General features: G+C 44.8%; 1 protein-coding gene across 1 annotated transcript; it reads right to left on the reverse strand.

The window, feature by feature from the left end:
* Positions 1–15,883: 15,883 nt before the first annotated feature.
* Positions 15,884–21,694, reverse strand: LOC144118353 (uncharacterized). The gene is made up of 3 exons (XM_077651304.1): positions 21,590–21,694; positions 19,942–20,070; positions 15,884–16,071 (listed from the first exon to the last, which is right to left on the reverse strand). Exons 1-3 carry the CDS (start codon positions 21,686–21,688, stop codon positions 15,979–15,981), a joined length of 321 nt encoding a protein of 106 aa, XP_077507430.1. The 5' UTR covers positions 21,689–21,694; the 3' UTR covers positions 15,884–15,978.
* Between the last annotated feature and the right edge of the window lie 1,564 nt (positions 21,695–23,258).

Below are 23,258 nucleotides of genomic sequence, written 5' to 3' on the forward strand. Positions count from 1 at the left end.
TTTAGCCGTAAAAGTGTGACGTCTGTGCCAATCCATTTTTTCCCGTTCAGATGATGTCTCAAACGGAAACTTCGTCAGTTTTCCCTCGGCGTGGGCACGTAAAGGTCTCTCCAGTTTGAAAGGGGACGAAGTTTGGGCACTCACTTAACGATTACTGCACTCACTTAACGATTACTGCACTCATTTAATTATTACTGCACTCTATTAATGATTACTGCGCAAGTTTGCGTGAAAAGCTCACTTGTACTGGCCTGTACCTAGTTTTCCTCTTGGCGTATAATATCCAAAAGTCGTTTTCAAGTGTAGTGGAGAAATAACCAGAACGTTTGTCTTTTTTGTGCTAGCTTGTGCTATAACCTTTCATATTTGAGGGACCTGTACAGATATGTAGGCGGTAATACGCACCTGATAATTAGCGAACCTTAAACTTTCTTGACATATATACCTCACCTCAGACGCAAGTCGTCAAAACGAACTGAATAGCCGAAGGTCGTCCAGTCACTAAGAACGCATTTTCTTGCGTCTCCGTGGCCTTCATACCCAAAGACCACCCCACTGGCAAGCCTCATCAAGTGGGCTTGCGCCTAATTGACGCCATCCCTTCACGCAGGTGCCCTTAGACCTGTCTACCGACCCGTTGCGGTCACACTCGCCGCCTGCATGCGTTGCCATCCCGCTCACACAAGAACCAAGCTCAGTGAGCATGTGCCTCTTTACTGCAGCTGTTTTTCCACGCGGAACACCGTGTTCTGGTCAAAGCGGCCATAAAAGGGCGGCATGTTAACGGAGGCCCGCTCACGTCCGACGCTGTTTTAGTGCCGCTAAAACGTCGTTCCAACAATGTGTCGGGTGGTGGAGAAATACGCCTGCCACGAGGAGAAGAGAAAACACTCTAGTGACCAAAGCGAACGGAAAGGGGGGGTGATGGTGGTAGGGGGCAAACTTGGATCATTTGCCCGAGCCGTTACGGCTTGCCCGCTCCATTGGCCGACGCCTTCGGAATACGTCCTAATGGCAGCGAAGGTGTTTCTAGGCTCGGAGCGAAGTGCTTCAAGCTTACTTCACATATGCGTGCCCTGGTTCGAAACTAACGCCTGGAACACGTACTTACTCGGTCCGTTGCTGTTCTCTTTCTTCCTAGGCGGCGCGGGTCTCGCTCTCTACAGATGGCGCCCCGCTCCATGCCCCCTCGCCACCCCACAATCAGCGCTGGATCGTCCAGAGACCGTAAAATACGCTTAATGACTGCCCCATTTCGGCTTTATATTTTCATATCATTGAGTGAGGCGTCGATGCCTGCAAATGGCCCCGGCTGCTTTTTATTTCTCGGGTGTGTAAGAGAGGAAATTCAGAGCCCTTTGCCCTTACACGCAAAATGCTATAAACGCCGGCAATAGCCGCCTGCTCCTTGGCCGCTACGTCAAGTCGGTAATTTGCAATTTATTATTTAAAGCATAGACTACTCTACTAAGAATATGAGTTTTAGATTTACAAACCGTCTCTAGATAACAGCGCTGTTCTAGTATGGGGTACTCTAAACGCTGCCAAAAAAATAACGAGTCTTCATTAGAAATTGGATGCTGGAGAGCTCGATAAATATAAGGTAGCGAGGAAAAGCTTGAAATTTCAATTTCGTTATCTTTTTACTTTTTTTATTGTTATATGGTTTGCGAAGCGCCCAAGAAGTGGCAGCTCATTGGCTGAGGAACTTGATTTACAGCGCTCTATTTTATGACCCATGAAGATCATAAAGGCCCCATCAAGTGAACAACAGTTGTTTCGTAGAAGCTGCTTAGTCAGCACGTAGATTGACTAACTGAAAGGTGCACAGCTTCAGCGCTGCGGATGCGATTAGCTGCCGTCACCGCGCCACGCTTGAAGGGACAGCTCCGCCGACAATGATGTTACAGAGCCGAGACCGACTGGACTAAATTTCCAATTAATTACCATTTATTGGCACCTCCAGCTCGAACTACGTTCCTGTTTAATGTTTACCTGGCTATGTGACCGAAGAGACAACACATACAACATGAGACAACACATACAAGGCGAAGACAGGAGTAGCGCGTCCTGTCCTCGAATTTTTCTGTGTGCTGTCTCAACGCTGTTCTTTGCTCAAATAGTGTATCTGACTAACTGACGCCTCTGTATACTTCGTTACTTGGCTACGACCAACGTCGTGTGTTATTCATTTATTTTACAACCGTATTTTTTTTGCTAACAAGTTGGTTTTTTCTTCACTGCTATGTTTTACACCTCCCTTTCTTGAAAAAAATCGTGATTAGACCGACTTAAGCCACCCGATTCCAAGCCGATCCTGCAGTATGGACATGTGTCAGCTTTTTTTAGAGCGATAGCACTACTTCACGAGGCCAAACCTGCTCACCAAATTTGTATAAAGCTTGGCCTTGAGGGCGAACTTGGTCAAACCATAAATAAATAAAATACAGGTATATACTTCCGCTACTGGGAGTCGAACCACCGGTGGCAGGCCACTGCACGTGAGCACTATATGCTATCGCCGCGGCCAATCACGTCTCGTGTTGTTTTTGTTGTTAGCCTATCAAAAGATGGCACATACCCACACTGGGTGATCGGCCAAAAATCGGATGACTATTCACCTGTATTCAGGTAATTAAAACGAAAAGCACGCGGGAAAGCAACCATCCTCGTGTTACAAACCGTCTCGTGTTAAACTGCAACACACTCTCGCGCTGTGCATTGCACATCGTCTTCGTCATTAACTAATACTGCTAATGAACTAATATTGTCACCAGAAGTGCCGGCAACCCGGAAGCGCAAAACCATGAGCCAACCAGGCTAAGCACATGCTTACGTACTTCTACTCTGTTTAACTACGTTAAAACCCCAACACTTTTTTTTTACGCCTGGATAGCGACAACAGCCACAACCTGAGCTTCTTTTTACACTTTTGAACACGCGCAGCATTCATCCGAAAACGGAGCGGAGTTTCCATGGCGTCGGCTTTCTGACGGTTGATTCAAATTCGCTGTAATTAAGTCTGTGGCAACTACGAGAGAGATAAATGAGGCTGGTAACATTACTGCGTGTGTCTGTTTATATATATATATATATATATATATATATATATATATATATATATATATATATATATATATATATATATATATATATATATATATATATATATATAGTGGAAGCAGTCAGGGTTGCTCAACGGGCCAGTGAAAACTTGCACAGTGAAAAGGTCACAACTGGTTCGATTATCTACGTTTATTCACCAACGGTTTCAGACGATGGACCGTCCTTCATCAGGATTAAGTCGAATGAGTACACAGATGTGCGTATTTACGGTCCTAAATGCAGAGGGAAAGGAGACACTTTCTCTCTCTCTCTCTGTGTCGGCGTCCACTAAGGGGAAAGGAGAATGGATGTGAAACAAGTTAAAAAAAGCTAGTTAAAATACAGAGGTGACAGACATGCAGCAGAGCTGAGAGGGTTGGATTTTCGCCGAGAATACTTAAGCAAGAAAGGTTTCCTTCTGCGGAAGCGAGAAGTTCGAGCACAAGGGGAAAATAACGAAAAGACGGAAAACAAGAAAAGAACAAAAAGGAAAACACCAGAACACACTGAAACAAAACACAAAGGCGCACATAGCAGGACGGTTTACCGTCGAACCAGTTGTGACATTTTCACTGTGTGTATATATATATATATATATATATATATATATATATATATATATATATATATATATATATATATATATATATATATATATATATATATATATATAAGTACTATTTAACCGTACTATGCGGAACCCTCAGTGCCGTGCGCTTCTGAATGCGTTTAGAGCGATTACCGCCCGAAAAAATAAACGCAGTACACATGGGATCACTTGCTTCGTTGTGAGGGGAAAGTGAAAAAAATATTTTTCGCGCGCTTTGTTTAGTTAAAGCTTTCGGAAGAACGCCTTAATGAGCGCAAACAAAGGAACGCCGGTCGCGGAAGTAATCCCGTCTTTACAAAGCCGTCATTTGTTGAGAAACAAAGGGGCGTGTGCGTGTGCAGGCGTACGGTGTGAGCAGCGACAGCACATGATCCCGAGCTTAAGTGGGTACCACCATAGACAGTGCTTTGAATGCACAATACCGTTTACGCCTGGATGTAACTCCTATGTAATCAGGCCAGTATGACAGCAACGTTTATTCGGATTTTGTAAATATGTATATGTATATACACACTTGAAAGAAGACAGTGGTGGTAAAGAAACATCTGTGTTTCTTCACTACATCTGTCTTCTTTCAAGTGTATTGCCCGCCTAGCCCTGAAAACGTTTCACGTTATATATATATAGCAGACAAGGTAAAGGAAGTGAGGGGCTCGTTTGACAAACTTATGAAGGGAGCCAACAGTCACCGAAACCACGGTGCACAGGGGAATGTTTTTAATTTTTTTAATGTGTTGTGCTAATCAATGGGATAATAATACTTTTTTTAATCTATCGCTCAATGAAAATCACATATAGAGCAGCAGAAAAAACAACCATGCCGCCGGTGGGATCCGAACCCACGACCTCCGAATATCGCGTCCGGTGCTCTTACCAACTGAGCTACGGCGACGGCTGTCCAATCTGCTGCTCTCGGGGGTATTTATGTTTATTGTGTGTAAGCGAACCTTGCGAGCGTTATATATATATATATATATATATATATATATATATATATATATATATATATATATATATATATATATATATATATATATATATATATATATATATATATATATATATATATATATATATATATATATATATATATATATATATAATTATTTCCAGTACGTTGGGGGAGGGGGTGGGAATAAAAGCGATTAACGCTTGGCAATGTTCCCATCCCCTTTACAGCAAGTAACCAGTGGCATGCGACGGCATTTCAATCGCGATAGCAGTGAAACAGGTCAAAAAATAAACAAATAAAAACAATACACAGGCAAAGCTGCCTTAAATGTAAGCGCGAAAAAGCAGTTCGCTTGGAAAAAGAAAACACGCATCAAAACAACAATAATTGCAACTAAAACCACGCTTGTACAACACTTATTCTACAAGGGAACGTTTACACATGCATCACGAATAGACACTAAGAAAGGGAAGTTTTGCGGAGGAAGAAGTCGAGGAGGGTTGTGTAGCCAATGCCCTCTACGTTTATATTCGCATCAGTTAGCTTCTTAAGCAGTAATGGGAGTTGAAATGTAACACTTTGGCGTCCACCGTTTGTTCTCGTGGGCGGTAATACCCAGTGTAGATATGCACAGCGTGGATAGGTACAGTCCCGCCCACAATATTACGGAGCACGCTTAGGTGATTCGAACACCCGCCACATCTTACCTAAAGAAAATTAAGACGTACTTCTTACGCAGCTTAGCGCACGTCACTGGCGCATTCGTGTATGAACAGAAGGCACACTAATCTCCTTCACAGAACACGTGAGAAAATTTTCAAACGCCGATGCATGCATGCTCCGTAATATTTTGTCCGCACCTGTCCGTTAAAATAACTGAATACGGGCTAAGTCCGTTACATTGCTCGTGCATTTTCGCTTTTCTATCTTACAGGCGCGCAGGAGTCTATAAGCATAAACGTTCAAGACGTCGATAAGCTTATCCCTGAAAAACTAGGCTTTAGTGGGGTGTCTGTTTGGCTGGTTATAAACAATTCCGAGAGCCCGCTTCTCAAGAAAAGCTAGTTTATTTCAGACTGGTGTGTGTAGCGGTACCACACACCATTGGGCACTACAGTTCAAATGTGAGCGAAACAATGCATGTTAAAGAAAAACATTTACTTTTTCCTGAAGACAACTTCTGAAACGCGCCATAAATCCGATGGCTCTAAATGGTTTTAAAGCTACATAGGTTATGTAGTCATCTCAACATATTTTGGGTGAATATTGCGCCAAGCGACCTAAATGACCTTACTATTTCAGTCTGTTCATTGCTATAAAATAGTGTTTCGAGTTCACTGCAGTTTTTGAGTTTGGGTGAAAAATAGTGCCTTAGATTTTACAGTAGTTACAGAGAGAAGATTTTTGCCGGACCATATCAGTATTTTCTCCAAGAGCATGCTCGCGTTGTTTATTAAATTGTTGCTAGTATCGCGAGATAAAAACAAACTGGCATCGTCAGCGTAAACTTTGAACCAAGCACTCGTATCCATACTTATTATATCATTAATGTATAGATTAAATAGCAATGGTCCCAGGATACTCCCTTGGGGAACCCCGCAGGAGACAATTCACGGAGCTGACTTGTATTTTTTATTTGGACATAATGTTTTCTAAATGATAAGATTTTATAAAGGTAATGCTTTTCATGTTATTCTATAACATTCAAGCTTTTGAAACAAGATGCTGTGATTTATGCAGTCAAATGCATTGCTATAATCTAAAAAAAATTCCCAAGAGATATTTCCTATTGGAATCCGACCGCGGCGGCCGCGTTTCGATGGAGGCGATACACTAAAGCCCCAACTCGATGCACACATCCTACGCCTACTGGCGGAGCGCCTACGCGCACGGGCGTACGCTGGATCCTGTCTGCGCATGCGCAAAGCGCGACGCGCGCGCAGGCATGAGCAGGGGCAGATATCTGTCCATGTCAGATATCCGCGCCTGAGCCCGCGTCGGAAGCAGGGTCCGGTTTACAACAATACGAGGACCGCGGGGCTCTCGGGACTCTTTTCTGTATGACTTGAAGCTCATCCAGGTTCCTGGAACTTTTCTTCGCGGTTTAAGTTGTCCTTTCCTTCGGTCGGCTCGAGAGGGGGAACGCGCCAGCACAGGGAGCATGGAGGTGGATGCTTTTTTTCGACGCCCGTCGCGGCGCGGCGCTGGGCGCGTAGGCGCTCCGCCGTACGCCTAGGATGTGTGCATCGAGTTGCCGCTTAAGGTGCCCGTGTGCTGTGCGATGTGAGTAAACGTTAAAGATGCCCAGGTGGTCGAAATTATTCCGGAGCCCTCCACTACGGCACCTCTTTCTTCCTTTCTTCTCTCAGTACCTCCTTTATCCCTTCCCTTATGACACGGTTCAGGTGTCCAACGATATATGAGACAGATACTGCGCCATTTCCTTTCCCCAACAATTTTATTTCCCTTTTTGTGCGATATCAATGCACATTAGAGATCCCCACGTGGAATCTTTAATGACTGCTGAATACTACAGAAGGCGTTGTTGCAAAGACAGGAATTTATTTTGTTACGAAAAAAAGTTGTTTTCGGTGCGGCAAGGTCAGACCCTAAATTAGTACAAGAATTGAAGAATTTATGTTGGAAGAGGAAAAACTTATTCTCTCTGGTTTTGCGACAGGGAGTTTTTAATCTTACTCGTAGCATGGGAACTCGGAGAACGCAAGCATTTCCGAGTTTCATCTGTCGTTAAAAAAATGCATTATGGTTAAACGGCGCAGCGCGGACGACAATCGACCGCGAGAGCAATGGAAAGCACCCGTCGCCTCGCGAAGTGCTTTTTCGCGCGTGTCCGGGCGCGGGCCTCGCAGACCGCGCTTTCCCAGGATTGTTTGCGGAGCTTTCGCTCGAAAAGCGCCTCCGCCGCTTGCTCGCTCCATCACAAGATCTTTTTGAAGTAAACAGACGTTTTACAAGGTCGCAAATAATGAACGCATTCGAAGCCGGGGAAACTCGGTGGAGTTTGAATTCATGGACCGGAGGGAATATGCGGAAACTAATTAAATAGTGTACGATGTCATTACCGACGGTTAAAACACTTCCTAGTAATTAAGGAAGCAGCGAATATAATAGCCACTCGTCCGTGTTAACGATGCATCGAAAAATAAGCCTAACACTTCTTATAAATAAAAACGCACGCAATCTGGAATTCGTTACCGTCGTCTTCGTGTGAACGCCGCATTTACAAACAGCTGACAATTTCAGACAGGCTAGCAGTCCGCAATGCGACAACCGTGGCTCAAGAGAAACAATACGACATATTATTCTGCTCGAATGCCCAGCGTATGCCGCCTGTGTACATTATGTGAACAATATTATCATTACATGGAGCCGCTCACCCAAGTGCAACAGGGAACTGTGTGTTAAGTCCCTTTGCCGGCGTTGAGCTACTCGGAAAATTCTAATATCTCCGAAAATCTCATCATTTAGCAGTCTTCGTGCAGTGAACTTTCTCGTCCCCTTTGTATACGACTTCGCTATTTAATACTTGGTGATGCACCTCAGCATAAACGCAGTGCCCATTTGTTTGGTTTTTGGGGAAATGAAATGGCGCAGTATCTCTCTCGTATATCGGCGGACACCTGAACTGCGCCGTAAGGGAAGGGATAAAGGAGGGAGCGAAAGAAGAAAGGAAGAAAGAGGTGCCGTAGTGGAGGGCTCCGGAATAATTTCGACCACATGGGGATCTTTAACGTGCACTGACATCGCACAGCACACGGGCGCCTTACCGTTTTTACTCCACAAAGACGCAGCCGCCGAGGTCGGGTTTGAACCCGGGAACTCCGCATCAGTAGTGGAACACTCTAACCACTGAGCCACCGCTGCGAGTCGACTAAGACCTCTGCTTTTTAATAAAGGGTTTCTCTCTCTCTCTCGCTTGGATTTGAAGAAGACGCGGACGACCTCGCACTGCTCTGTTGCTGAACGAACGCTACCCATTCCACCAGAGGCCAACAACTACAACAGCAGCACTAGGGCTGTTCTGTCGGCGCTCCCCGATACCAGAGACTAGCGCGATAATACTCCTTGTTACATTTAGCGGAGTAGCGGGCGTTTCCTTCCTCTCAGGCTGGAGCTTCGAAGCCGCACCTTGCCCCCGACGCCGGCCATGCCCGAGGACACTCACCTTTGGGCCAAGTGCCAGAAGATACGTCCGAAAACCAGCGTGCGAGTCTCTTTATGATTACATCATTCCGTCAGAGAGATTCCTTTCTTAATTGTAATTTTCTAAATTATTTACTTTCAACTCAGATTTCAGCAATGACTGAAGCTTAATTACGTCAATGTGTTTCTCCTGTTTGAATCAGCAACGCACCTCGATCAGTCCCCCCTCTGTTAATCCCCCCCCCTGCTTAATCCCACCAGAGGCCAGCAGCAACAACAACAACCAGCCTGACTGTCACCCACGTCTCTCCTCATACCATCGTCTGTTCTGGAGCGCTCCGCCAGCGTGACTCCAGCATATTCAGTGGAGCATGATGTCGACCATTATGTCCACGACTGCTTATCGCCCTATGAACGAGTAAGCGCCTGCAATAAGTGGGAGGATGCCACCAATCTCGGCAATGTCCTCTTTGATGTTGCCAGCTTGTGGTTCCGCACCGATCGACGAGGCCGACCTTCCTACTTGGACTTCTTTTAAGTCTTCGGCCGTCGAGCCGTCCGCAAACTGCGGCTCCGTGCTCGTGCCCGGCTGTCTGGCGAGCCCTTTACGAGTTACACGGAAGAAGTTGCTGACCTTTGTAAGTGCATAAATCAATCTATGCCGGAAGCCGACAAGATTAGCAAGTTGTCGATCGGCATACATGACAGTGCCTTCCATATGTTACTTGCCAATAACCCCCAAACCGTTGCTGTAGTCATTAAGCTGTGCATCTTGTCTCAAATATCGGCGGACAACTGAACCGCGCCGTAAGGGAAGGGCAAATATCGGCGGACACCTGAACCGCGCCGTAATGGAAGGGGTAATGGAGGGAGTGAGTCAAACGTAGGACGTTTTGCAAAAAAACAGCGGGCTTCTACTCGCCGCTCGTGCGTGCCAGTCTAGTCCCTTTCCGGGTTGGCATTTAGTGGTCCCGACGGCGATCCGTCTCCGATACTTGATGAGATCAAGGCCTTCATACAAGAAGAAGTGGCAATTCAGTTGTCGCGACTGCTCAGGAGTCTATGCCATCTGCCGCTTCGTCAATCCGGCGCTTCATACAAGAACAGGTCGCTGAGGTTTTATCCTTGAGTCGTCTGCCACTCCTTACATGCGCTGAGGCCGTCAAAGACCGGTGCCGACTTGGTGTCTCCGCGGCGCTGGCACCTCATTCTTCGAGCCTCCTTCCCGCCCTTACGCGAATCCTCGGCACCCAGCACCGAACCCGTGGCGGGCGCAGGACAATTTCGTCCCACCTGCTATGCTTGCGAAACGGCAGCCGATGTTCTACCCTGAGTAAAAAAAAATTCGCGTTCTTTTATTTATTTCAGATTACTTTCAGTCGTGGTCGGCGTTATTTCAGGTTTAGGCACATGGTTACAAAAAAAAAGTACAATAGCAGCCTTATATGGCAAAAAAGAATAAAAAATAATGAAACAGGCGCTTACAATACACTGATTAACAGATTGATCATCACAGATGTTCACAAAAGTTGCTGCTAAGCAAAAGCAAGTAACCGTCACAACTGACTTTTCTATATTATGCGTGAATTGTTTTAATGTTGCCTGGGCAATAAATGGCTGAGTTTAAATCGCGATGGTTGCATCACTTCGATGGAGGATTTCATCCGCCTTGCTTTTGCCTGTTGTGGCGCTGCTTTTTAGGACCCAAATATGCCCTCCTTTTTGTTTTGAAGGACTAACTTGGAACGAAAGTTTCATCGCAAGTGACATTGTTTCTGAAATTGGAGGTTTTTCATTTCTGTATTTTGCCGAAAACGTCTTCGCGAAATCCGCACGAACCTCTTTCTCTTCTTTCAAGAAACGAGGACCTAGCCAGCAGATTTTGTTTTGTTCCTCCCGTTCTTCAGTGGAGATTCGTTAGAGTGTTCTTTGAAATATTTGTGCCTTCCTCGGAAATTTTCAGGCAGACTGACTGGCCCGTTGGCAACCTTTTCGTGGTGGCCAACTGTTTCAGCTGACGTTGGGCTGTTGTTCACGGTGATAATCACAGGTGATCTGCGTTCACTGTAGTCCTGGACTAGAGATCTCAAAAGCTTCCTTAAGAATTCGGTTCTGGAAATTTTCATTCATTCATTCATTCATTCATTCATTCATTCATTCATTCATTCATTCATTCATTCATTCATTCATTCATTCATTCATTCATTCATTTGTCAAGTCTCAATAACCGTATATCGACAGTCCACGCATCGGGTGGTCACTGTTCGAGGTGAGGGTTTAGCTTTATGTAACATTTAACCACCGGTTAAACTGGTATAGAATTTCAACGTGGTTGTTCCCATTGTATTATTTAGATCTCCTAAACTACAGCTCATATATGCGCCTCCCATTTTTATAGGACCACACTTCACCCCAGTCAGCGAGTAATCAGTATTTTTAGGAATACAATTGGATCACCATATAAAATCAGATTCATGATAGCTTATAGGCTAAAAGTTATAATCAGAACTCTTCTGTAAATTACTTAGTCTGCATCAATGACAATTTACAACTTGTTCATCCATTCGCATCTCTTATTTGTATAGTATTCTGGGGTAACGCTTACAATACTCATTTGACTACCTTACAAGTAGTCCAGAATTAAGCAGTTGGAATAATGACGTGCAGCTGTTTCGATTCAAACGATCATACTTTACTCCATTCACTTCAAATACTTTCGGTAACTGTACTCTTCCAACATAGCCTTGGTACCTTCATATACAAGGTAATCGATTGACATATCTCATTTATCTTCATTCCACAGCCAGAGGTTATAAACACTAACGCTGCGAGATTTGTGGTTAACAGGCTCCTAATTGTATCTAAAGTATGCCTCATTTAGGAAAAGCAAAGCAGTTAATTTTTCATAAGTTTCTTTTTCGAACACTTACCAGTAGTAGCAAATATACTAAACCGCTATATAGGTACAAAATGACGTCAAGGTACCAATTGTTTTTGCTATAGTTACTAAGCTCATATTTAACTGATTGAGGCGTTGTCAGAAACGTGCAGTGGTAATGAACTATGACTTCTTTTCAAAGCCTAAATGTTAGAATTGCAGAAAAAATTTGTTCCCTCATTGGTGCAGTCATCGAGGCGCTGCAAGAATAAACCGCGGTTTAATACAAATTTGCGGCACCTTCGTAACAAACGGGAAAGATTTTTTAAAAGTTATAAAATCAAACGCAAATTCTTGGAGACAAGCTTGGTGGTTGTGAGCAACGACCTGCAGGTGGCCATTTAAAACAAACTAAAGAAGGCTTCCTTGACTCTTTCTCGTCAAGTTTCAAAAAGAACCTTAAGGAATTTTGTCGATGCATTAACCAGAATGGCAATGACAATGTAGGCATTCTCTCTCTGGCGTACGATGACCACCTTACTGAAGGAAGTCTCGAAAAGGCAAACAACTTTAACGATTTCTGCGACATTCCCTATTCGTCATTTCAGCTTAATACTGTAAAGGAGGCCATAGCAATATATGAAAAGAAAACTACCCCACTTCTTCAGCGGTTAGATGCATCTAAACCGTGAGGCACTGATGATTTGTCCAACGGTCCTTTAAAGGTATGTCCACTCTCCGCATCGCCATTCTTAGCCCCCTTACTCAGGAAATCTATGCTCACCAGTTCCCTTTCAAGCGAATGGAAGGTTGCGTTTGTGGTCCCGATTCATAAGACCGGGCCTCTATAATGAGCCTCCAATTAGCACCCTGTTTGCTTAATGAGTAGTGCCTGTAAAATTATGCAGCATGTCTTATACAGAAACATTATGAACCGCCTCAATTTCATACTGATTCAGAGCCAACATGGCTTCCGGCAAGGCACATCCTGATTTACGCAACTAACCGAGTTTGTTCACGGGGTATGTGAAGCCTTGGACTGTTACAGCGTCGATGATGGCGTGTTCATAGACTTCAAAAACGCTTTTGATGTTGTAGATCAGGGTTAACTAGCTGCGTTGCTCAATTGTGAATGTGAAAATTGTTGACTGGATCAGAAAATATTTAGGTTTAAGGTCTCATTATGTAATAATAAATGGAGCCAATTCCAATGTAACTTCCTTCACGTAAGGCGCTCTACAAGGGTCAAATTTAGGACCTCTGCCTTTTCTTGTGTTTATTAATGACATATCAGATAATGTTACTTCCCGCCCGCGCATGTTCGCCAATGATTGTGCGGTGTATAGATAACTTAAAAAAATGCTTATAATTCACGTGCTTTATAAAAAGACATAGATATAGTGCTCCAGTGGTGTGAACAGTAGCCCATGAAATTAAACTTGCAAAAAACAATGCACATGTATTGAGAAACAAAACCATGCACCAAAATATATACCTAGAATATAAACGGCCATTTATTGCAAACTGTTCTTGAATATAAGTATTTAGGCATGCTTATCACTTCAGAACTGCGTTGGCATCGGCATGTTGATCATATTTTTGGGAGAGCCGGTAAGATGTTGATTTTTGTCGCGTCGTAACACGAGGATGATTCCGTAAGATTCTAGAGATACACTGCTTAAAATTTACCTTAGGTCTAGGCTAGAATATGCATGTACTGCATGGGACCCGCCGAGTGATGTTGATATATGTAAATTTAAAAGTGTTCAGATCTTGGAGGCATGCTACGTCTAACAATCTAGTATGTCTATCGTAAAACAGGAATCATAATGGAAAACTTTTCATGTGCGGAGGAGAAACCTAAGGCTTGAATTATTTTCATAATATCTGTTATAAGAGTTGCTAGTCCCAGAGAAAAGCATATTTTTCACCCACACTACACATGCCAGCGAGTTGATCAAGATGATAAGGTGCGCCAATTCAGAACTAGAACTTATTTGTTCAAAGCATTGTTTTTTTCCTAGACTGTTCGAGAATGGAATATTCTATTTTCATTTTCTTCATGTAGTATCGATACTGAATTGGTATAAATACCTGAAAATTTTTGTCACACATAGCTTCTCATTCATATGCATCAACCATTCTTCATACTGCACCCTACTTTTTGTCTTACGCGCTTTGAATATTGATCGCCGCATATCACCTTGAACTGTTTCATTAGTAGTGTTTCCATGTGCCCCAAGGCAAGCTTATCGACTGTCCTCTGCTTTATTTCAAGTGCCGAAATTGTGGCGTATCCCAAGCACACCACAGCGGTTGTAAACGTGAAGCCCAGTACTATTGCTCTTTTACAGATTCGCCGAATAAATTCATTTCTTTATATCCCAAGAGCGCGCGATTCTTCAAGGCAGGCGCGCTTCTTTTTGCTTTCTTTATAATTTCCTCCTTTTGGTCTCGCCTGTGGTCTCTGCCATTTGCCAGTTCACGCATTCCTGTATATTGCGGCTCTTCACTAAAAACAATATTTTTTATGGCTCTTTGCATATGCCTGTCTGGCCAGCCTTTATACAGGCTAAACTGCATATTTAAACATTTAAATTTTCATTCATTGATTTTTGTCGTCTGAGGCAGCCGATATGGTGCAGGTAAAAATTTGCACAAAGAATGTATTTTGTAGTTTCTCTGGTACAGTGATGCATTTTGGCATCGATATTTGCGTGGTTCGTGCTATAGAACCGCTTTAGTTCACCAGGCCGGCACTCAAAATCGCGCCCTTGCTAGCTCGGCGGATCAGTGTCTCCATCTGCCGGAAATGGCAGAGAGTAGAAGCTCGAGGAGGAGGGGCGCGGAGGCGCCGGGGGCCAGCGTAAAATTTTGCTTCGTATTAGTTGAGAGATGCTTGAGAGAGAGAGAGAGCTCTTTGACTGCAATCAAGTCAGAACTGTACCGTCCGCCTTCAGTCGAAGCGTCAGTACGAAACAAACTTTTTTACAACAGTCACTTGATACAAAGCCACTGCGCTGCAGAAGGCATGGCAGTAAGTCAGTAAAGTCATTCAGGAAGATTCTCGTGGTACTAGTTTTGTCAATTTCCGACAGAGAGCGACACCACGCAGCGTGATTCTTAGGCTATTTTGACGGTGAGCTTTGCATACGAGGACAGTTTTCCATTTGTGTCGCGTGAACGAGGCAGGTATTGATTCCAAACGCATTTCTGGCTGAGCGAGCCAGACCACAAATTGCTACTCGGGCGCGAAATCTCCCGACAAACCTGCAGCCTGAACCAAAACGGAAAAAAATTATTTTACTGATTGCAGCCCCACAAATGAGGGAGCTTCCTGTTGAAGCAGTAAACATAAAAAGCACGAACCATTTAGCACGGCATGGTTCCAGAACGATGTACGGCGAGAAAGAGATACTGAGCTCGCGACTCCGCGGTCGTGGCTGTGTCCTTTTGTGTGTTCGGCTATTTATGAATCGTCACTGTTTATAGCGATGATTCTGTCACACACTGGCCGCTCACTGGTTGTATGAAGCTGCCCACGTGGCCAATCCTGAGCAGCGGGTCCGATCCAGGACCGGGGTCTGTCGAGTTTGAATATTGGTCAATGGAAAACGTGGCAATATTCGTAATTTTCATCCATGTAAGTCGAGGCCACGTGGACGACGTCGACCTAGACGTTGATCCTCTCGGGTCGAGGGTGCGACGTCCATGAGTAGCTCGCCTCATGACAAGGCGCAATGGCTTCGTTGGGAATCGTAGTAGCGCTATAATGATCCGAATTCCGAGAACTACCATGCGCCAGCCATTTTCATACACGCCCGTATGTCCGCATGCATGTCGAGATAATTGTTAATAAAACAGAAATTCGCTATTAAAATACCCTGTAATTGAGGTGATATGAAGGTCTGTAGTGTATGTGCGCTTCAACACGATGCCATTTCCTACCTACAGTGAGAAGTGACACTGTTTGTTTTCCTTTTTATTTTCTCTGCAACTAAAATAAATTTCACAGTCTAAAAGCTTTATAAATCATCCGGAGTGAGCCTCGCTGCCGAACCAAACGCAACTTTATCGTTTTCTCCAGTGAATAACAGAAATGCCAGGTAACGAGCTAACAGCAAAGCCGGAGCATCAATCTGGCCTAAGAAATATTTGTGTTTATTCACCGGGCGTGTTAGCTGAAACACGATTTTACATTTTTTTTTTTTGCCGGGGTCATTCGCCGGCGCGACTGCCGTCGACGCGCTTGGTGTCGTTAGGCGCGAGTCAGCTGCCGCTGTTTGTGGCAAGGATTCCCGTGGCCGATGCTAGAATCTGCTTCTCCGTCACGCTGTTCCCCAGCTTGCGAAGCATGGACGCCTGCGAATTCGCGCGTTGGTTCAGATCTTTGACACACTTTTTGTGCCTTCGTTCAAAGACTGGTTCTAGTTCTCTGCGCGCGAGCAGTCTTATCCTGGGTTCGTAAGCAGAAAATAATGTGTGGAGAGGCTATTGAAAGTTTTATTTAGGTTTCTTCTGTGCAGGCCTGCGGCGGGCTCATCTATTCGGAGCATACGCGCAGAAAACATTCGGGATGCCTTCAGCGGAATGTATACCCTCTCCTCACTCATTCCCATCGTCATTCGATTCACCCATGGTCAAATCAGGCTCCTAAATTTCAAATGTACCTTAATTTTCCCGCCGCTTTTGTTCTTTCAGTTACGTGTCATTGCTTTAGTGCGTCGCCACAAGTCTAGCGGACATCCTGCTGCTTTTGACGCAACGTTGAGTCCTTTTAAAAGCACATGAATGCCTACATTAATGAATATTGCCGCCTTTCATATCGTTTCCGTTTCTTACAAATGCGCCTAGAAAAGTAAAACACCCTCGAAAAAGACACTTCGCCACTCCAGTGATCTCAGGTTTCTGAAACAGAAAACTAATTTAAATATGTGTGGATATTGCAAACGTATTCAGTGATTGCGCATTTGAATATCTGGAAACGCGCCCATAACAAGGGACTCACTGAAAGCCGTCCGAGACTAGTTATCCATGATTTGTACGCTTGAATGGAATCTTACCTTCCTTTTGAATGCATGCGAAGAGAATGACCTGCATTTTCTAAGCCACTGCCCTGAATGGGAGTTAATTAGCGAGCGGCCAGGCATACTAATTAGCTGAAGCTCCTCTCTGCGTACAACAAAAGGCGCTGCTCAGTAAATGCAGCAGGCACAGCAATTAAGAGATATGGCCCCAAGACACTTCTTTAGAATTTTTTGATCTCTTGCCCTATTCAGGTACTACATTAGAGCCTATCTTGACAACGCCTAGCCGGGCATTTGTGGTAAGTTAAATTAAGAAGCTACATTTACCTGCAATTGAAGCATGGTGTGGGCAACTGTACTGCACTGCCGTAGTTCTCATGCACACGTATCGACCGGTATAATTAATGAGTGCTGTAAGATTAAACGAAGGTTTCCTACAATGGTACACACATTCGGGTGGCAACGGGACGAAAGTTACAGCTTAAAGGCGACAGAAAACTCAGAACAAGATAGCTCCTGCGTAATGCAACTCGATAAAGGGCCTTCAAACATATCTCGTGCCCAGTTTTTCTATCGTCGCTTACTATAGTCCGCACAATATATGCCGCCATGATTGGTTACGTATCCTTGCTGAATTTTAATGGGAATGTTGGCCGCAATCTTTGCACCAAGGAAAGGAGATGCAACAGCCTGAGGCATGGATGACTGAAAATTGCGTGTTCTGGCCATAGCGGTGCAAGCATACGGACAGAGTAGTCTATAACGTGACGTGGCGAAAAATGCGACAGTTCGTTACTTAGCGCCTCATAACTTTTAAATTTGCGAAATTATTAACTTGATTTTCAGCAGGTACGACCCGCCACATGTTCACTAGAAATGAGCTTAATGTTGACCACATTGACTTCTTTTAAACAGACAAAACAAATTGTAAAGCGAGCCTCGGTGAACGATGATGCGGTCGAAATGACATTAAGTTCTGCAGGCCAAATTTTTCAAAACTGACCGGTTGAGTCAAACTGGCGTCTTAGGTTAACGAAATTATTTGATTATTACAAATGCTGGTCTTCTTTTATGCAAATTTTAAAAATTTTGATGGATCGTGCTTTTGTGATAAATTATTTTAGCGGCAGGTTCCGTCTCGGGCAAAACGCGACGTTCTGGTGGTCTGGAGAGACTAAAGTAGAGATAATGGTTTTATTGCTCGCTGTAAAGCTCTACCCTTGATTCCCTGCTCTCTAGCATAGTCCGAACGTCTGAAACGATAACAGCGAATGCCAATAGCACGCAGAAGAGATGCGAAATAAGCTCCGTGAGAAACAAGCAAGGCCGGCGCCACCAATCGTTTTGGTGTTCCCAAAGGCGCCTACCACAGAACAGAGAAGCGATTGAGAGAATATGAGAGGCAGTAACCGCACAAAAAGTCTCTCGAACCTCAGCATCGCACTCCGTCGGGTGGGTATCAACAGCTGCTTGTATAACGCGTTCTAAAAATGGAGCAAGCTCTTTTCGATCTCGCCTACAATCATATTCAAATCCCCGTGTTTACGCGTTAGGACTCGAACCAGATCGCGTGTACATTCAAGAGGGCTGATCGAAAGAACCAATGTGAGACTAAAGGAGAGAAAAAATAACTGCGACGAAGGCAGGAGATTAGAAAAATATCGCGTAGCCGGGCTACACGCAAGACAGGGCTGCATAAATGCCAAGGCTGTATTGGGCCGTGGAACAAAACAGTGCCGGGCTGGCGTCTGAGTGCAGTGTCTGGAATTTGATTGGGGCCTCGAAGATTCTATAAATGTACATCAAGCCGCCTTTATCTGCTTTCATTTAAAGAATCAGTGATGCCTTGATTTATAGGGGATAGGCTGGCCACAGCTGGCACAGACCAGGGACACATTGGAGGGATGTGGGGAGAGGACTTTGTCCTGCAGTGGGCGTAGCCCGGCTGATGATGATGATAATGAATACATTGATTTTAAGCCGCCGCGATGGCTCAGAGGTTATGGGGCTCAGCTGCTGTCCCGAAAGACGCGGGTTCGATCCCGGCTGCGGCTGTCGCATTTCGATGGAGGCGAAATGCTAGAGGCCCGTATACTGCACGATGACAGTGCAAGTTAAAGAACCCCTGGTGGTCGAAATTATCCGGAACCCTCCACTACGGCGTCGCTCAGACTATCACTGACATTCGCTTTGTTGAGGAGGGGATTTTGGCAGCAGAAGAGAGAGTCAAAATTTCCTCCCCAACGAAGCGACAATCCGTCATGGTATGAGTCGCTGTGGCAAGTTTAACCCCATAAACCAAACCAAACCTAATATCCTGATTTTAGAAGGGCGTCTCATTTTTCTCCGCGTGGTGGGTATTTTGAGTTTTGAAATCTGGGTAAATTTTACCGTGTTACTTTTCAGCTGGCCTTTTCACATTCGATGGGCGCGATGCCAGGACGATGGGCAATAATTCGGCAATATTTGCTTTTTGACATACGTGTAAATAATAAAAAGGAAGCGACGATTTGCAAATTTGTGTAGCGTTTTGCCCCACTCTTTCCTACCCATGTAGCTAGCAAAAGGCAACGTCATGCTGGCAACATCTAACAGACAAAAAAGTCTGTACCTTTAACGAACAGTGTCTATTGCATCTTAAGGAACGAAACAGCGCAACTAAAACCAAGGACCAGAAAAGGAGATACACGGACAAGCGCTGACTTACAACTGACTGTTTTAATCGGAAGACCACATATAAATAATCTCTAATCACTGCGTCACATCCTCACGTCATCATCACAAACTACTAACATACAAAGAAAGTAAATAACAATTGCTGAATCTTAAGCACCTACAGGCTCCCACGTTGTTCCAACAGCCATACCTCGCGCTTAGACAAGGCCATCGAAGTGCTGCTCACACACGAGTCACCTTCTGTGAAGATATGATAAGTCTTTACTACTTCCCGCACTAGTTGCTCTTTATGATGACACAGCACAACAGTGTTTTCAAAGTAGGGAGTGCACAGACAAGATTTCAAATGTGCAACCAACTTTGACGAACAAGAGTCTCCCAAAGAATTAGCGTGATGCAATACCAACTCGCCCACTATGCTATGTGGCTACAAGTGTCGATTGGTAGTGCAGCACTGTACTGCAGTTTCCTACGCTCGAACATCAGCTTTAAGCAATGAGCAGCGGTAATGAACGCTTTTTTTCCCCACCGGGTCGAAATCCCTCCTTTTGGGCTCCGTGAACACCGTGTTGGGTGTGGTGGATCGGAAAGTTGGCTGCACGAGCGAATCGTTCCAGACGCACCGTGGTAGCGCGTACTTGCGGGTGCATGTGATGAGCTGCAACGCGGGACATCAGTTTGTAACAGTTAGCTCGCAACAATTACAGAAGTTTGCCGCCTCAGAAATCGCCGGCGCGCGAAAGCGAGTGAAATAGCCAATGTTGCCTCAATGCTCGAGGGTATAATCTGAGGTAAAACCAAAGCAAGAAAAGAAGGAAAAAAAGAACGACTGTGTTGGAGGTTTAAGACAGGTTAACACAGATTGTCTCAATTACCTGTGTTTGTCACGTATTTGCTGTTGCACGAACCTTGAGCTACTAGGGACATTCAGCAGGCACCCGTTGATGATTTGATTTTAATCAGGCAAGGGAAGCTTTATCTAGGAGGGCAAGACTAAGTTTTTTGGTCTGCACAAAACAGGGCAAACAGGATCTCTTGCCCAAACATTGGCGGAGCACACTAACGCTCCCACCTCAACTCTTGTTCAATTTGTTTTATGTTGTTAAAAATCGCATATCTTCCTGCCTTCTTTGTGTTTGGTATACACGAGTTGGGGTCTAAGCCCCATTTTCCCAAGCATTTAAGCTCAGAGAAACCGGGCATCAGGCCATGGGAAAGCTTGTACATGTTAGAAAACCGGTGGCTACTCGGGGGCTCCGGAGATCAAACCCCGAACCTCTCGCCTACGGTGCGGATGTTCAGACCTCTAGGCTACCGCTGCAGCCAGCACATGCGAGTTCCTACCTCGGGTTTTACAGAGTGCCATCTAAAAATCTTACATTTTTAATTACCGGTACAATTCGTTACATGGACGCATCCAGCTGCAAATCAACGCCGCAGCGATTCAACGCTCGAACCCGACCGCGGCGGCTGCGTTTCTATGGAGGAAAAACGCTAAGGCGCCCGTGGGCTGTACGATGGCAGTGCACGTTAAAGATCCCTAGGTGATCGAAATTATTCCGGAGCCCTCCACTACGGCACCTCTTTCTTCCTTCCTTTCTTTCACTCCCTCCTTTATTCTTTCTCTTACGGCGCGGTTCAGGTGTCCGCCGATATGTGAGACAGGTACCGCGCCATTTCCTTTTCCCCAAAATCAATTATTATTAAGAAATTTACCTGCCGCGGTGGCTCAGTGGTTAGGGCGCTCGGCTACTGATCCGGAGTTCCCGGGTTCGAACCCGACCGCGGCGGCTGCGTTTCTATGGAGGCAAAATGCTAAGGCGCCCGTGTGCTGTGCGATGTCAGTGCACGTTAAAGATCCCCACGTGGTTGAAATTATTCCGGAGCCCTCCACTATGGCACCTCTTCCTTTCTTCTTTCACTCCCTCCTTTGTCCATTCCCTTACGGCGTGGTTCAGGTGTCCGCCGATATATGAGACAGATACTGCGCCATTTCTTTTCCATAAAAACCAATTATTATTATTATTATTATTATTATTATTATTATTATTATTATTATTATTATTATTATTATTATTATTATTATTATTATTCAAGACTCCCGTGTTAATTCACAAAGTGTGTGTCGCTGGGCTCAATCTTCTTTAAAGTATCACCTCCGTGGAGATAGCCCTTACCTGAGCCAACGCCGAGATGCCCGGAAGCCCGCCACTGCTACCGAACGCGCCCACCAGATCAGAGGGCGTGGCCGAGGTCGTGATTACGCTGGGCACCATGGAGGTCATCGGTCGTTTGGCTGGGCCAATCTGGTTAGCTGGAGACATGTCCAGCCCGAACTGCTTGCCCGGCTTCGCGAAGGCGTCCATGTAGTTATTGAGAAGAAGACCCGAGGCGGTCATGAAGCCGCTGCCAAACCTGCAGGTTCAAGCCGATAATACTAAGAAACAATGTGTACCTGCTTGTGACCGCGAACCTGAACACTTTGATACCAGCACAGGGGAGTGACGATAAAAATGGTGGTGCTGAGATGGCACAACGACAGCCTGGTACTGTCGTGAGCAGTATGTGAGGAAACAAGCATTCATTTACTGATTACTCACTAATTATGCGTGACAAGAGTTTTTGTGTTTTTTGTTACTAGTTTTCCTCATATGGCATAATAGAAAAAAGTATTTCTCAAATTTATTGGAGAAATAACCAAAAAATTCGCAATTTTGTGCAGAGAACTTGTTCCCTTTCTTACTGGTCATGCCTGTACATAAGAGCGGTCGAGCTTTACAGGCGTACCGCACCTGCATATCAGAGGATACGGAGTGGGATTGGGCAGTTTTTTCAATTCCAATTCTCAGCTTTTGTTCCCAAGGAAACGGGCAGCTGGGGCAAAAGCCCAGTTTGTCTGACGAAGGGCTCAGCTTTAATGTACAGTCGCAAGGCAGTGGCAAAAAAATCAATTTTTTGCACATGTTTAGACTGTCAACATGCAAGTTAGAAAAATAAATAACACATATGTCTAGCTTATAACACAATCAGGAACAAAAGAAGCCAAAATTCATACAATGTATGCATACAGTTTTTTTCAGCGAAAAAAAAAATACGGCGGTGATCATACGATGTGATGCAATAAATCTGCATTAGCGCAGAATAGGTTTTACATTTCACTTTTACATATTCAACGAAAAAAAAAAATGCTAGGTGTAACATTAAGAGACATGAAGTGGGCAGAATGGGTGAGGGAACAAACGTGGGTAATGACATCCTAGTCCAAACTAGGACGAAGAAATGGGCTTGGGCAGGGCAGGTAATGCGAAGGCCAGATAACCGATGGTGCTTAAGAATAATGGAGTGGATTTCAAGAGAAAGAAAGCGCAGCAGGGGGCGGCAGGAAGTCAGCTGGACGGATGAGATTAGAAGTTTGCAGGCATACGGTGGGCGCAGCTGGCAAAGGACAGGTTTAATTGGAGAGGCATGGGAGAGGCCTTTGTCCTGCAGTGGGCGTAGTCAGGCTGATATTCGTTTTTGCAGTGACAGGTGTCCCATTTTGTCGATGAATTTGATTTCGCCGCATTTCGTTTCGCTGCTGCGTGGACTCTGTTGGGAGGAGGTGGCTTAGAATTCAAACATGCAGACAGCGGCGTTTTTACTGAATGAGGCTGGTGGGCGCAGGCCCTCTGAGGTTGCAGACCACGGGCCGTGCAGTTTTGAGAAATGACACTTTTACTGAAAACGATTTTTTTTTGCTGCTGGTGCCGCGACTGTGTGTAAAATTTTTGAATCAATCTACTGAGTTATCTGTTGAATTTTCAAACAGTGCGCTTCGCTGTAAGACGTTTGTCGGAAGAAATGCGT

This window comes from Amblyomma americanum, chromosome 2 (assembly GCF_052857255.1).
Source record: "Amblyomma americanum isolate KBUSLIRL-KWMA chromosome 2, ASM5285725v1, whole genome shotgun sequence".
NCBI lineage: Eukaryota > Metazoa > Arthropoda > Arachnida > Ixodida > Ixodidae > Amblyomma > Amblyomma americanum.